This window comes from Crocuta crocuta, unplaced genomic scaffold, assembly GCF_008692635.1.
Source record: "Crocuta crocuta isolate KB4526 unplaced genomic scaffold, BGI_CrCroc_1.0 scaffold694, whole genome shotgun sequence".
In the NCBI taxonomy this organism is placed as follows: Eukaryota; Metazoa; Chordata; class Mammalia; order Carnivora; family Hyaenidae; genus Crocuta; species Crocuta crocuta.
Window position 1 is genome coordinate 1,104,187 of NW_027527933.1, and position 15,669 is coordinate 1,119,855.

Consider the following 15,669-nt stretch of genomic DNA (forward strand, 5'->3'; position numbering starts at 1 on the left):
ACGTTTGTCCAATTCAGTCCAATGGAATGACTTTACTCTTGCAGCTGGTGTGAGTTGTATTTTCCACTAGAGGCCTCTTGGAAAACGAGAGAAACTTTGGGGCCTTTTGTCTCTATCTATTCTTTAATTTATTAGGAAAACCTCTCCAAGAGCATTTAGATTGCCTCCAGCATGGGGCGTAAAAGAGAATGGATGACACTTTGTCACTTCCTATAACAGAGGTCGGAAGAGGAGAGAGAATGCGGATGGCAGCACGCGGTGTTAACAAGATATAATGGAAAGAGAGGAGCCCACCTGCTGTCAGAGTGTGAGGGCAGCCTGTTTGTGTGCATAAGGGTGCATGGTGGTGGGGATCAGGGTGAAGCTGAAGTCCTGGATTCCTAAGATTGGAGGAGGAAAAAAGTCTGTGCTATTCAGTGGTTAGAATGTTAGACCAGTCTGGGTTATATATAGTTCGTAAACTGTATGACATTCCATTAATCACTAGCTGGGTCTTGAAGACTTAAGGTGCAGCAAATTTTGAAAAAAACCCAGAACTCCTCCTTTATATTCCATCACTTCTAAGTTATTTATTAATTAAATCTTTGGCTCTATTCACAAATTGATGCTATACATACCAGTGATCTCAAGTGCATACAACACTATTGTTTTTTTATAATTTATTTATTTACTTTGAGAGAGAGAGAGCTCGTGAGTGAGCACTAGTTGGGGAGGGGCAGAGACAGAAAGGGAGAGAGAGAGAGAATCCCAAGCAGGCTCTATGTTCAGCTCAGAGTGGGGCTCCGTCCCACGACCGTGGGATCATGACCTGAAATCAAGAGTTGGAGGCTTAACTGACTGAGCCACCCAGGTGCCCCACAACACAATGCTTAATACAGAAAATAACATGAAAAGTGTTGTTATGGTAGTTGTGATTTTTTAAAGATAATTTATTGTCAAGTTGGCTAACATACAGCATATACAGTGTGCTCTTCATTTAGGGGTAGATTCCTGTGATTCATCACTTACATACAACACCCAGTGCTCATCCCAACAAGTGCCCTCCTCAATACCCATCACCGAAAGTTGTAATTTTTCAGTTAAAAAAAAAAAACCTTGAAGTTTCTATAATGTTTTCATTTCTTAGTCAAAATGTAAATATATAGTTAAATCTATTGAAATATAGCTGACATATAACGCTGCAAATTTAAGGTTGATTTGACACGTTTATATACCGTAATATGATTGTAGCCATAGTTACCACCTCTATCGTGTCATATATTTATCATTTCTTTTCTGTGGTATGAGTAATCAAGATCTAGCCTCTAAGCAAATTTGATGATTATAATATGATATTGTTGTCTATATTCACTATACTATACATTAGATCTCCAGGACTTACTTACTAATCAGTTGCAGATTTGTACCCTTAAACATCTCTCCTATTCCCCCAACCCTGAGCTTCTGGTAACCACCATTTAAATTTAAATTAATCAGAACAGGCAAATAGTTTGCAGCCAAGAAGGTGACTGATGGTCTCATGCTGGGTCCACTGACTTTGTTTTGGTTCACACCGACCCTGATGTCATGGGCCCTTCAGTATTTACCTAGAAAACCCCAATCACCCCAAGCAAATCATGAATTTTGTGGTTTCCTTGAAGACTTTCAGGATGAAAAGCAATTTCATATCTGCTAATATAAAAACGTCTAATTGGAGGAAAACCCGTCCATTATTGATGTCATTTCAGAAGACCTTTCTCTAGGTCCTTAGCTTCCAAAGGGGCCTTGTGTTCTGCTGCTTTCCGATCACCTTGAACCTAGGTTTGTCCAAGCGCTTTTGAACAAAGCACGTCTGCACCTTACAAGGAAATTTTCCGAATAATGACCAAGAAAATGAAATTTTTCTCCATAGGATTACAGTCCACAGTGACAAACCAGCATTCTCTCTTTCTCTTTTTTGCTTATTTGATCTCTGTCCCTCCTGGTGTGACTTTTTTCTTCACACACGTTTTAGAGAAATGTATTATTTTGGTTTCTAGCATGTGCGCACAACACCCTTTTTTATTCTTCACACGCTGTGTTAAAGGAAGGGTGGAATGGGGGCAAAATCTTCCCACATGCCTCCCACAGTGCAAGCACTGGGATTGCCTGATCCCATGGCTTGTCCAGGGTATGTTCCTTCAAAATTCAACATGTTCTCTGCTTTTTCTTCAAACTATGTTCCCACCTCAGTTAATAGGACAAGAGAACTCAGGTTGTATAGGACAGTCGAGATGGAGGACTGTCTGGGGAAGGAGGCAGAAGTGAGGGAGGGGAGACACCAAGCCCTATGTGGGCCTTGGCCCCCCAGCCTTTGAATGGACCCAACACATTGGTGTCTATGCAGGGCCAAACCATATAGGATCTAAAATGACTGTAAGGGTGGAAAAACATTACAAAAAATGGGCGACAGTGTTACAGATGTGAGGGATCTGGCTGCTTTATACAAACATAGAGACAAACCCAAAGCATCACCCCAGGGAGGATGACCAAGGGACTATCACAATGCATAGTGCCTGCAGGAAGTCAGTTCAGAAGTAGCTCCCTTACCAAGTCCTAGGACCACCGCCCCGACTCCAATCTAGTCCCTGTCTCAGAACAGCCTGCGTGATTCATGTGTAAACACTCTGCCCAGTGGGTTCCTCCATAAGCCTGGTCCAGAATGGTGGCCAGTGGCTCGGTCCTTGCTTACACCATACCAGTTGAGAAATATCTTGAACATGAACTTGGTGGAGGCGTTTTCGCTTCCCTTCCCACCACCATCCCATGGGCACCATATCCTGATTCCTCATTCCTCAGGGGACGATGCTGAAGGGAGAAAGCTTCCAGAGTCCAAATACCTCTCAGACTTTTCCTCTGCTGGCCGCATCTCTGTACCCTGCTCCTGAAGAAACTCTAAGAGGTGCAAAGCGACAGAATCAGCCCCATTTTTAGAAAGCTTCATACTGGCAATTTTCTGCAGCTTGTTTTTCATCTTTTCTCTCTCCTTTGAGTCCTGGTTTATTTTCACACCCTGTATGAAGTGGTGGATGGCCCTGTTCTCACTCTTCAGTTGGTAGAGCTGGAAGTTGCCATAGCGCAGATGGAGGACTTGTTTGGCTACAGGAGAAAGCTCTTTGCAGAATTCTTTTTGGAAGTAATGCTCTGCTTCATCATACTGACCTGCTTGTGCATAGAGGCAGGCCAGGTAGGAGCAGACACAGGGGAGGTTTGTATTAGCCTCCTCTGCTCTCTTCAAATGATACACAGCTTGTTCAATGGCTTCCTGTGATTTCTCTCTTCTCCTGTACATGTCATTCTTTCCTGTGTCCTGTAGGATTTCAAGGACTTTTGACCTGTAGCAGCATCCAGTGTAGTAATGTAGGTAGGCATTGTTGGGCATGCCTTCTAGAGCCTTTCTAAGCAGTTCGATAGCTTTGTCCAGGGCTCCTTTTCTTTGATACAGCTTTGCTGCTCCGCAAAGCACATCGGTTGCACACGGGACCTCCTTCAAAGCTTCCTCCACGAGCCTCTCTCCTTCACCTTCTTCCTTCATCCTCTGAAGTTTCAGAGCCAAGAGCACTTTCGCATACTGGTTGTCAGGATTCAGCCTGATGGCCTGCCTCAGAAGGTTGACAGGATTCTGAGGCAGCTTCCAGGTGTCCAGACGGTAGCTCGTGATGGCCAGGCCAGAGGCGAATTCCGCGTTCTGGGGATTCTTTTCCAGAGCCTTCTCAAAGCACACCTTGGCCCTCTCGATGTGCTTTCCTCCACACTGTAACCGGGCCCACCCCTCCTCACAGTCCATCTCAGGACTCTCGATTCTGTAGGGGCTGCGGAACTTCTCACATACCTGTCGCACCTTGTCCACATACATCTGAGCATCTGCGGGTCTGCCCAGGTGGTAGTAGACCCAGGCATAGTTTCCCCAGGTGACCAGACTTCTGATGTCTGCCTGCTCCGAGTGCTCTCGCTGGATCAGCTCCTCAGCCCGCCGTAGACACCCCAGGGCGGCCTCGTCATGGCCTCTGCAGTGCTTTATGTAGGCCAGTATGTTGAACACCGTGGCTTTGAATTCATTGTTCTGGAACTCAGTCACATTACACACCTCATCTTCAAAGTCATCCAAGGACTTTCCTCCCTCCACCAAGTTCCAGGTGAAATGGCATTTTAGTTGCCGCAGACAGCTCTCCAAGGTGCTCCTAGTGGTCTCACTGGAGGACGAAACAGAGAGACGGACACTGTGAGACACAGCTCGGATTCTCGGGGAGCAGGGCAGATACAATTCCCCTCCTCTCCTCCTCAAGGGTGTTCACCCTATTCAAAAGAGAACAATATTTCCTTTTTGTTCCTTTCTATATTTTGGCCTATGCGTTAAATGCGCAGGGACTCAGGGACTGGGTGGTGACTGGGCAGCCAAAGAATTAGGAAGAAGGCAGTAGCAGGGGGCCGGGGAGGAGGGAATGCTCTGAGCCGGGGGGTGAGTTTCCCTGAAGGAGGTGGTTTCCATCAGGTCAGGTAGCACTGGGCCTTGGCTGTCTGTGGCCAAACCTGGGGGAGAGGATTCCAGCCCACAGTGGACCTGACACAGTTCTGAAGAAGAAAGGCTATTTATTACTTTACATTTCTGTTCATCTTACCTAGCATTTACTTCCATGTTTTGAAGATCTTAGCTTTAGAATGGCCTATTCTTTTAAGGTTTTGCTGGCTTGGTTTTAATCTCATTATCCCTCTGAAGTTCAACTGCACTTTTTTCCCTATAGTTTTAGTTCCTTCATTCTCCTTCATCTGTCCTTTTTAGCATTATTTCTTTCTATGGCCTGTCTTATTATTTGAGCTTTCCATATCTCCTTAATTGATTTTATTTGTTTATCCAAATTCTTTTTTTTTTTTTTGGATCCTATTGGCTTTGTCTTTTTATTAATTTGTCATTCTCTGTCCTCATTTTATCTGCACTTTTCCATTTTAACCATTTAAATTGTATTTCAACATTTATTAATTCTTACTTCTACCCCTTAATTTTATTATTATTGTTATTATTATTATTATTATTATATGCTAGCAATGTTTTACACTTCTATTTTGGAATAAAATAAGTCATTTTTTCTCCCCTCCACCCCCACCTCTATTTCTTAGACTGGTGATTTCTGTTCTTAACATCTCTCATTGTGTTGGTCTATTAAAAATTTTGCATTGGTTGCCTTAATTATCTTTTGAAATTTTATTTTTCCTCTCTTGTGGCTTGCTTTCACACACAGTGTTAGAAGTGCAGTTCTGGGAGAAGGCTTACAAGACAGCTAGCATCTTGTGTTATGGGAAATGGTCTTTTTCCCTTAAGGTACTTTTGTAACTCTTCTGGAAAGATTTTCCATTCCCTTCAGTGTTAGTTCTTTAAAATGGAATGGAATGGGATGGAATAAAATAGAAAAAAAAAAACCTCACTCTCCACCCAAAAACCCTATCTTAGATAACTTCAGAGGTGAGCAGGTTAAAAATCATCAACTTCCTCAAATCATTTCTCTGCATTGCCTATGTATTGGAATCCTTGAAATGTTGCTCTTTCTCACTTAATTTCTTTTCCTTCAGGGTATATGTTAATTAGCCCTTTGATGAGAAGCTGATATTCTAAATGTTATGAATTCTGACATAGACAAGCAGTAGATATCTGGGAAGTCACGTAATGTGGCAAAGACCGCAGTTGAAATATTGTCCAAATGGAAGATTATATTCCCCTCCATTTTTTTTTCCTGTCCCCCATCTTTCACTTTTGATATCCTCTCCCACCCCCCAATTTGATTACTAGATCAGGGCTGGGCACCCAAACTCAAGTGGCAGCTGGAAATGGAACTGAGAGGGAGCTGGTTTTCCGGAGTCAGGGAGAGCACTGTGCACACTGGAGGTGTCATGGCAGCCACGGTCTGCAGCTCACACTGGACAGACTGACTGGATGCACATGTGCACATCTGGGGCCCCCAAGCTCTCCACTGTCCTGTTCTGGCCCTCCTGGGGTGGCTGTAGTCTTGGCGGGAGGGCTGTGAGCCCTTCCAGGAACTTTAAATCAGTCCCTGTTCATTTGTGTTACTTGAATCAAATGGAGACTCAACCTACCCCAATAGAATAAATAGAAAAGATGAAGGAAAATGGGTAGAAGTTTCTTCTTGGGGAAGGACCCTCTGTCTTTTCAAAGCCCTGGACAGTTCTCAGTGTAGAACCAGGATGTGTGAGCCTCTTGATGTAATATGGAGGGTGGTGGTGGTGGTGGTGGTGGTGTGTGTGTGTGTGCGCGCGCGCGTGCGCAAGTGTATATGTGTGTGAGCCAAGGAGAGTGCCTGGCATGGTATCTGGCACTGTAGTGACAGCAGCCTCCCCTTGAAAAGTTCATGTCCAACCTGATCTATTTTCCTTCTCAGTAAGGTTTCAGGAAGCTTCCCTTAGCACTAAGCTCTTTAGCAACTTTCTCATTTTATAAAAGAAACAGAGTGAATACAGTTGAAATTATCACCAGTGTATAGAGCATATGTTCAATTGTGCATCTGCAGGATAGAGGCACTTACTATACACCCTTATGTAAAATCCCTTTGGGTGGCCATTCAAAACATCCAATTTTACTGTGTGATTATAGGCTTTTATTTCTACCAGTGAATCAGAAGCCAGTTCCAGACACTTGCTTTCTGGATGCAGACTTGTGAGAATTATGCTCCTGATACCTCTAGAAGCACCAACTGTATACACACAACACTTCCTTCCCCTGCTTCTGGTCTGGATGAAAGCCTTGGTGATGGTGTTTATCTGGCTCAGAGCTAATCCTGTTACCGGTATCTTAGAGCAGTTAGAAATACACATCCTTGGGCCTCAACCTATGATTACCAAATCAGAATCTGAAGTGGGGGAGATTGAGCCCAGGAATGGTCTTTAGCAAGCCCTCCAGAGGAATTTTATGCATGCTTAAATTAGAGAACCACTACCTTAGTGAACAGAGCCAGTGCCTGTTGACAGTGCCCATAGCTAAGAGAGCAAAGACAATTAGGAGAGACGCTGGTGGGTCTGTGTTCTTAAGGGGAAGACCCTAAGACCATGCTAAAATTCTAGGAAATATTTCTAAATATTATGAGTTACTATCAAACAGACATCTGGAAATAGATCAAATCTTTCTCTTTCCTATTAGACAGACAGGCAGAGGAGCAGAAAAAAAAAATTAAAAGAGGAGAGAACAGAAAACTTCTAGAAGGAGGGCAATGTGTGCTCTAGGAAGGAAGTGCTGGGCAGGCGCCTCTGGATTCTGGAGCTGGGGCCTAGGCACCTAGTTTGGCCACCCCATCCTCACATTGGAGAAAACAGAAGTCTCCCTTCCTACCTTTCTTCCTTCCTGGGCAGTCTTAGAGAATTTTGGAGGTGGGGGCTATTTTCTCCAAGCACCCTACCTCCAACTCATACTTCAGAGAGAACTCGAACCAATCAGTAGCATTTTGGGGTAATATATATTTCTGTTGAGTGAATGAATACATTTTACCAGCCCTAATACAAATCTGAGATGAATGAGCACATGAAAAGTAAAATCTAGCTTAGCAGGAGCTGGGGTTGCTACCCGGAGTACATTGTAACAATATCTGCCAAAAAGAGATTCTTTGTTAAATAAGAATCCTATTAAAAGCCCCCACTTAATCCCTTCAAATAAGAAACAGAAGAGAGCGTCTACTGGAGCAATTTCCCCAGATCCCCCTTTAAATGAAGCACCTGCCTGAGTAAGCATCTCTCTCTCTGCCATATCGCCACTTCCTCCCCCCTCTGGACCTCAGCTGTCTTCCCCCGGGAGAGGTGCGCTGACAAAGCTTGACTGTGTGCGGCAGAAAATCACAGAAATAAAGCAGCCAGCTTCGGTAAGACAAACGCACGACCTGCAGACAGCTGCGAGCTAGACTACAGGCAAACACTAAAGCAAAACAAATCAGGAACTTGTGTTTCAGGAGCATGACTGTATAGGATTTGCATTCCCCAACGAGATTGACCGGACACTGTCAACACGATCAGACCAGGAGAATCTTTACCTCATGATCACGGGGCGCTTCTCAGCTGTTCTGAAAGGTTGCAGCTCAGGCCACTGTGCTCTTCAGAAATCTTCCTAGTCTGCCTCAGGGAGATGCTAAGGAGACCTTTATATGGAAGCATTACCTGTTCCTTTGCCCCTTTCTCCCACAGTTGGCTTGAAGAAAAAGGAACTGAAACTGGAAAGGGAAACTGACAGGGGCTCTGAGGGGAAATGAACCTTGAGTAGGAGCTGAGCCTATAGCACCCCGCAGTCCCCACCCCACAGTGAGTCAGAACTTCCCCTTTGTGATTGTTGTGATATCCTAGGTCAGCTGACGTCAAGGCAGCCAGGCTTGGAGAAGGATGCATACATGTACCAAGCACCAAGCGCCCTGCCTCATTTCTTTAGTGTTAACCCATCGTCTCTCTGCCCGTCCTTATCACCGGTGCGGCCCGCAGACCCTTGTAAGGGCTGGCATTTGTGTCTGTTTCCTTCACCGCTGAATCTCCAGTCCCTGCAGTAATACCCAGCACATGGCAGCCATTCCAAGGGTAGAGGCTAAATGAATGAATGATTAATGAATGGGCTCTGATGTCATCTGTCTGGATTTGAACCCGGGCTCCATATATATACACTGTGACGCTGGAAATTATCGAATGTTTCTCTGTGCCTCAGTTTGTTCTCTTGTGAAATGGGGATCCCATTACTACTACTAACTCATAAGGGTGCTATGAGCATCAAATGGGTTAAAGCATGAAATGTCCTTAGAATGATGCCTGGCATATAATAAGTACATGCTGTTTTTTTTTTTAAATGATAATTAAGAGCTAAAATTATTAACCAAAGAGATCAGGAAGGAAATCTTTGATGTTGCCTTTTCCAGAGCTTTAGCTCCTCTGACCGTCCACCATCCATCCAGCCTGATCACTAACCCAAGCCAAACAACTCCTAACACTTGTACACATTCTGGGCTTCCCTGAGCACCACGACACTTAAAGTCCCTTGGATCACCCTGGTGTCTGGCACCCGCGTGTCGCAACGTGCAGCCATGGAGATTCGTGATGATGGAGGAGAGCTCATTTCTTTGCCTTTTCCTTATTCAAACCCTTGATCTTAAAGGGGTTACTGTGTGTGTAGACCCAAGAAGACAAGAGGTAACAGTGCCGGGCATCACTGAGGTCAGGAAATTACACAGAGCACAAGGGAAACCTGTTGTCCAGGACACCTGGGGTTGTGGAGACAGGTAGCTCCATCCTGGAGAAAGCATCATTTATGGTACGCTTTGTCTTCCTAGGGGTAGGTGCAAGCAAGAGCTCTGTTCCTTGATGATTCTCTGCCCTTTTACTGGGACACACAGCCAAGGCTCTCCCAGTCGGAAACCCTTACTTTTAGGTGTCATTCAGGAGTTACAAGTTCTACGATTTATAGAAATGCATGCTAAATGTACAAGAAATGCTGCAGAGGGAAACTAGGAGCCCCGTGGAGTTTGTTGTTTGTTTTTAATCTGCCTTCAAGAAAACTATTGGATAGAAATGTTTAAATCTTATTATATGGGTACCGGGTTGGGGGCAAGCAGGCGATAGCTGTGTTTTGAAATGCCCAGAACTATTGTTTTTACTCTTTGGAAATCTGTCTGGCCAGTGCCTGGGTTTAGTGGGTTCACAGCACTGTGTACCAGCCACTCTGGCAGCCAGGTTAGTGTCAGAATATGCAGTGTGAATGCAAAATAGAAACTGAAAAAGAAAACCAACTCTCTCCTGGTAGTATTTCTATTTTGAGAAAAATGAAACTGAACTTACTGAGAGTTGTGATTACTCTGTTACAGCTATTGCTGTGTCTGTATCTGGAATACAGGCTCAGGGCTGTCCCTGTCTCAGCTCAGACTAAGGGCGAGTCCTTGTTTGCTGTTCTGAGAATGGGGAAGGTCACCTGAGTGGCTGCCTCAAGTACAAAGGGGTATAATACACTAGTTCCCACATTGCCATCGGACACAAGAAGGAAAAACAAAAAAAGATAAAAATGGAGAGGGAGGCAAACCATAAGAGATTCTTAAATACAAAGAAAAACTGAGAGTTGTTGGAGGGGAGGTTGGTGGGGGTTGGGCTAAATGGGAGATGGGCACCAAGGAGGATACTTGTTGGGATGAGCACTGGGTGTTATAGGTAAATGATGATTTCATTTTATTTAAGGAAATTCTTTTTTTTTTTTAATTTTTATTTATTTGTAGGAGAGAGAGAGACAGCGTGAGCAGGGGAGGGTCAGAGAGAGAGGGAGACACAGACTCTGAAATAGGCTCCAGGCTCTGAGCTGGCAGTCAGCACAGAGCCCGACGCGGGGCTCGAACCCAGGAACTGCGAGATCATGACCTAAGCGAAAGTCGGACGCTTAAGCGACTAAGCCACCCAGGCGCCCCGATTTAATTTTATTTAAATGATGAATCATTTAAATTTTATTCTTGAAACCAATATATTAAAAAAAGAAACTAAAAAAAGAAAAAGTACCAGCATCACCTGGTACTGGTATTGCTGGAAGTTTCTGTAGAACAGGTGGAGCACCTGTCTCTCTGCCAGAGGCAGATCCTTGCTGAATTCCTTCTGGAAGCAATACTCTGCCTTCTCATACTGCCCATTATACTATAGAAACAGGCAAAGTCCGTGCGGGCTCGGGGAAGGTTAATATTCAACTCGACGACTTTCTTAAAGTGATGCAGGGCATTCTCGGTTATCTCTCACAGCTCCTCTTGTCTTGGGCTCCTGGCGTACTTTTTTGACCTCTGTATTTGTCTGATTTTTGCCCTGTCGCGGCATCCAATCTGCAGATGTTGATAGACCTTGTTTGGCTGGATTGCAAAACCTTTTTGAGTAATTCTATAGCTGTGTCTAGAGTCCCTCTATTTAGGTAATATTTGGCCATGCTGCAGAGGGCATCTTCAGGGCATGGTGTTTCCTTCAAGGCCTCTTCCACTAGCGTACCTCCTTCAGTCTCTTTTGTGGTCTTCTGGAGAGTCAGAGCCAGGAGAACAGTAACATACTGGTTGCCAGGATTCAGTTGGATGGACTGCCTCAGAAGCTGAATGGTGTTCTCTGTTGGTGCTTTGTCACCCTGATGATAGGGTGATGACCAGTCCCAGGGAAAACTCTGGGTAGTGGGTTTCCCTTGCAAAGCCTTCTCAAAACACTCCTTAGCCCGTTCATAATACTTTTTTCCCATTTTAAAAGTGCCCATCCTTCTTCACAGTCAATCTCTAGGCATTCGATTCTGTAGGAACTTGCAAACTTCTTGCAAAAGTTTCCTACCTTGTCGATGCGAGACGGAGCTTCTGGAAGCCTGCCCTTGTGATAATAGACCCAGGTGTAGTTTCCCCAGGTGACCATACTTCTGATTTGGCCTTGGCATCCTGTCATCACAGGATAAACCCTTCCACTTGCTGTGAGTATTCCAGAACCTCCTTGTGCTGGCCTCTGAGGTATTTAACACAGGCAAACAGATTGTACATGATTGCTTTGAATTCTTTGTTTAGAAACTGTAGCTGATCACATACTCTGTTTTCCATATCATCTAAGGAACACTTTTTGTCATATAAATTCCAGGTAAAATGGCATTTCAGTTGTAGTAAGTTATTTTCCAAGGAAGGTTTGGTGATATCACTGTTGGGGAAGAAAAGCAAACATTAGGGGATGTGAGTGAACAGATGTACAAAGCAACAGGTTTAGGGTGGGCTGTTTGACCATGTCTGAGAGGAATGCCCACTCTGAGCTTGGGCTTCCAGTCTCTAGAATTGTAAGAACCGAATTTCTGTTATTTATAAGCTACCCTGTCTGTGGTATTTTGTCATAGCCGCTCAATGGATGAAGATGAAGGGATGGCCCAAAAAGAAGGGGGTGTGGAGGAAATGTATTACCAAGGGACACCCCACTTCCATTTGTCTTAGAGAAGCGTGTGCACAGAGGTCCTGGAGCCCCGATGGCAAAAGAAGGGGGTTTCTCTGTAGAAATGCGATTGGAGAATGGTGTGTGTGTAGCGGGTGGTGGTGGTGAGTTGTAACATTTAGTGAGGGGTTTTTGTTCCTTTCCTCATGCATGGAAACCAGGGCATGACAGCACGAACAGTTAGAAGACAACGGAGATGTGCCTTCCAACAACTGTGGGAAAATAATTTTAGATTTAAAATTCTAAACATAACCAAATAGTTATTTAAATGTGAGGAAAGAGTGAAGACCCTTCCCTACATGGCAATTAGAGATTTATGTTACAGACACTGTTCCTCAGGAAGCTGGGAGGAGGGTCTCATTACAATTAGGAGTAAATCCAGGTAGCAAATAAAGAAATGGGATTCAGGAAACAAAGACTCAGTGTAAGAGAAGGTCTTCCATAAGAGAGAGGTGAAGGGAAAACCTGGATGCAGGGGAAGGGAAATCACCACACTTCACCACCAGTGTAGACAAGAGCAGGTCAAAGATGTGAATGATTTCCACAGAAATGTGACAATGACAGCTTGCCTAAGGTTTGAAAATATGGAGAGGAAGTTTATTCACCTAGAATGGAGCTTGGGGCTGAGATGGTGGTAAGTACTTAGAAATCTAAGAAAAAGACACAAAGAACAAAACAACTTTTGCTTACTTGTTTCCTTTAACTTCAGAAAAAAATGAACCAAAATCCAGGAAGAGAGGTCACTGTAAAACAGGACAAGGCTCATTTGTGAACAGGGTTTATGTGGTTGTGATAATCCAAATACTGAATATTGATCTAACCCAAGTCACCAAGTGATATTGGAGTGGGAGAATGCAGGAGAGGAGAGGTATGTAGAGGTGTGTGTGTGTGTGTGTGTGTGTGTGTGTGTGTGTGTGTGTGTGTATGTTGGGGAGAATCTATGGTGGAAAGCAAATAGAAAATGACTAAAATGAAAAAATCAGGAACTTCCAGTATAAGCATATTGTGGCAACAAATAGCACAGTACTGGTTGCCGCTGGGGTGTGGGGATAAGGTGGGCTGGTTAGGGGTGGGGACTGCTGTTTCTCCCACCTTGTAGATCATGTCGACTATTTAAATGGTGCGAATGCATGAATTTGATTATAAAGTAAGGAATCTGGAAGGAAAGAGGGAAAGAAGGAAGGAGGGAAGGAAGAAAGGAGGGAGGAAAGAAAGAAACAAAGGGAAAGAAGGAATAAATCATTATACATCCATATTCTGCAGCATTATTTGGAACCCTCAATACTCTTTTAATAGTAATAACACTCACAGTATAGTGCTAAGTGAAAAGGTAAGATGAAATTTGAAAAGATTCCCCCCCAAATCTGTTAATAAAATACATATATATCAAATGTAGAAGTATTTTATTTCTGCTTGGTTAGATGGTATACGATTGAATTTTTTCCTTTAGACAGCTGGCATTTTCCCAAAGTTCTTTAGTGTGTTAATAGTATCTTTTACCCTGAAAAAACTCCTTCATGCTTCTAGTTGGTTTTGTTTGTTTATTTTTTAAATATCACTGAGGATTACAAACAAAACAGAAAAGGAAAGTTTGGGTACCAGACAGTTCAAGGCCAATTTCTCTGGAGGCTCTGGGAAACCTCAGAGATGTGGATTCTGATTTAGTACTGTGGTTCTTATGGAAAGAATTCATTTGTTAAATTCAACCCATTCAGTGCTGAGTTTTATAAAGAGTGCACGCACGTTCCTTAAAAATTATAAAATCAAATAACCCCAAGCTCCTGCCTGGCTTTTCCTTTCAAATAAAAAACAGAAACACAAAAGCTTGTGAGAACATTTCCACCTGGTTTGCATCCTTAACTGATGAAAATTTTCCAGCCACAGAATGAAATACATTCACCACCCCATTCCCCCAAAGCCTTCTGTGCCTTTTCTTCCCTGCTCCAGCCTCTGGCAGTTTCCTGCTTAGGATTTCTAAAAACTTCCACTGGGGAGAGCCCGTGTGTGTCTGGAAGTGCTGTAAAATTTAAGATGCCTGAAACAATTATTATAAAGATTTAAGGTATATTAAATATTTAAGCAGACTCCGAAATCTGGCACTTAAGAAAAATCTGTCTTGAGATTTTCAGAGACACTAGGCACAATTTTAAGAGACCAATGCAAGAAAAAAACCTACACCTCATGGTCGGAGGCTGAATGCTGCCCATCTCTCCTGCAGTGTTCTGGCAAAGGCTGATTTGCTGCTCAGAAATCTGCCTTGGCTCTTCTGGCCAACCTAGGAGTCTTTAGCAGACCCTCACAGCCCGCGTGATTGATTAACTAGGCCTTTCTTCCTTAGCCATAGATCTTGCATTCTTGATAGAAAGAACAGAGCATTTCTGCACCTCACCAGACCTGCTGCACCAACATCCACCCCGCACCAAGGAACCAGACCCTCTCGCGCAACTAATGAGCCCCACGATAACGTGTGTAGCTGGGACCACAGCATCTGCACATAATGGGGAGATGTTATAGACCCCTGCACTCCGGTAACTAATGTCAGTGCCCTAAACCCCCTTATAAATCTCTGGGCCAGGCAGAAACCATGGAGTTGGCCTTTGGGGGCAAGAGTCCACCTTCTCCCCCAGCCAACAGAATAAAGCTCATGGTCCTTTCCATTCAAAACTCGAATATTAAGGATTGGCTTTTGGAGCAACATGCAGTCCAACTTCTTGGCCGCAGGTTGCCGAGGACGAGACGCTCAGCGCTGCTGCTGAGGGCGGCCTTTGTCTGTGCTTGTCAATAGGACATGGAAATGTACCCTGGCCAGCACAGCTGAATTCTGCTCTGCTGGTTTCCTGCTGGGGGAAAGGGAGACATCAGCAGGGAGAGCTTTGATCTTCCTGACCGGAAACTCAACTGGGACAAGCATGTTTTGGAGGAAGCGTGTGTAAGGAAGTTCAAGGTGGAGGAACATTTAATAGAGGGAGGACCCACAGCATAGTCAGAGAACTAGAAATCTAAGTGACTGCTGCACTTGTGTGGCTTCGGGAGGACTGTGACCCCAGTAACTCCACCACTAGCTGGTACTGGTGGAGAAGCTTTGCTCAGGGCTTTGTAGCCCTGATTTACTGCCTTTGCCGTGAGACATGGCCATTTACCAGATAAATGAAAGAAGACCCAGCATGTTCATGCAGCAGGCCCAAGGAGGCAAGTCCAAGTCTGTCTGACTCTTAAACCTTACTTGTTTGATTGTGAGGCTTATAAGCAGGGAGTCTCTTGAGTTAAACTACATGGTTCACTTACTGCTGGTGGGCATGTAAGCTGGTGGAGCCATTGTGGAGAACAGTATGAAGCTTCGTCAAAAAAAAAAAGTTGAACTACTATGTGACCTAGGTGTCCCACTTCTGGATATATATCCGAAGGAATAAAAATCAGGGTCTCAAAGAGATATCTGCACACCCATGTTCATTGCAGTATTATTCGTAATAGCCAAGATACAGAAACAACCTAAGTGTCCATTGTGAATGAATGGATAAAGAAAACGTGATGCACACATGTACACACACACACACACACACACTCACACACACACACACAGTGGAATATTATTCAGCCATAAGAAAGAAGGAAATGTTACCATTTGTGACAACATTGATGGGCCATTAGGGCATCTGTGCTAAGTGAAATAAATTGAAGAGAGGAAGACCAGTACTATATGAATTCATTTATATGTGG

At 44.0% G+C, this 15,669-nt stretch overlaps 2 protein-coding genes across 2 annotated transcripts in view; one reads left to right on the forward strand and one right to left on the reverse strand.

Moving 5' to 3' along the window:
• The window catches only part of LIPA (lipase A, lysosomal acid type), a 239,164-nt gene that overhangs the window by 38,149 nt on the left and 185,346 nt on the right, over nucleotides 1–15,669 (forward strand). The window lies entirely within an intron of this gene.
• IFIT2 (interferon induced protein with tetratricopeptide repeats 2) lies at nucleotides 681–8,231 on the reverse strand. Its single transcript, XM_077751855.1, has 2 exons — nucleotides 8,043–8,231; nucleotides 681–4,211 (listed from the first exon to the last, which is right to left on the reverse strand). The coding sequence occupies exons 1-2, from the start codon at nucleotides 8,045–8,047 to the stop codon at nucleotides 2,807–2,809; spliced, it is 1,410 nt and encodes a 469-aa protein (XP_077607981.1). The 5' UTR covers nucleotides 8,048–8,231; the 3' UTR covers nucleotides 681–2,806.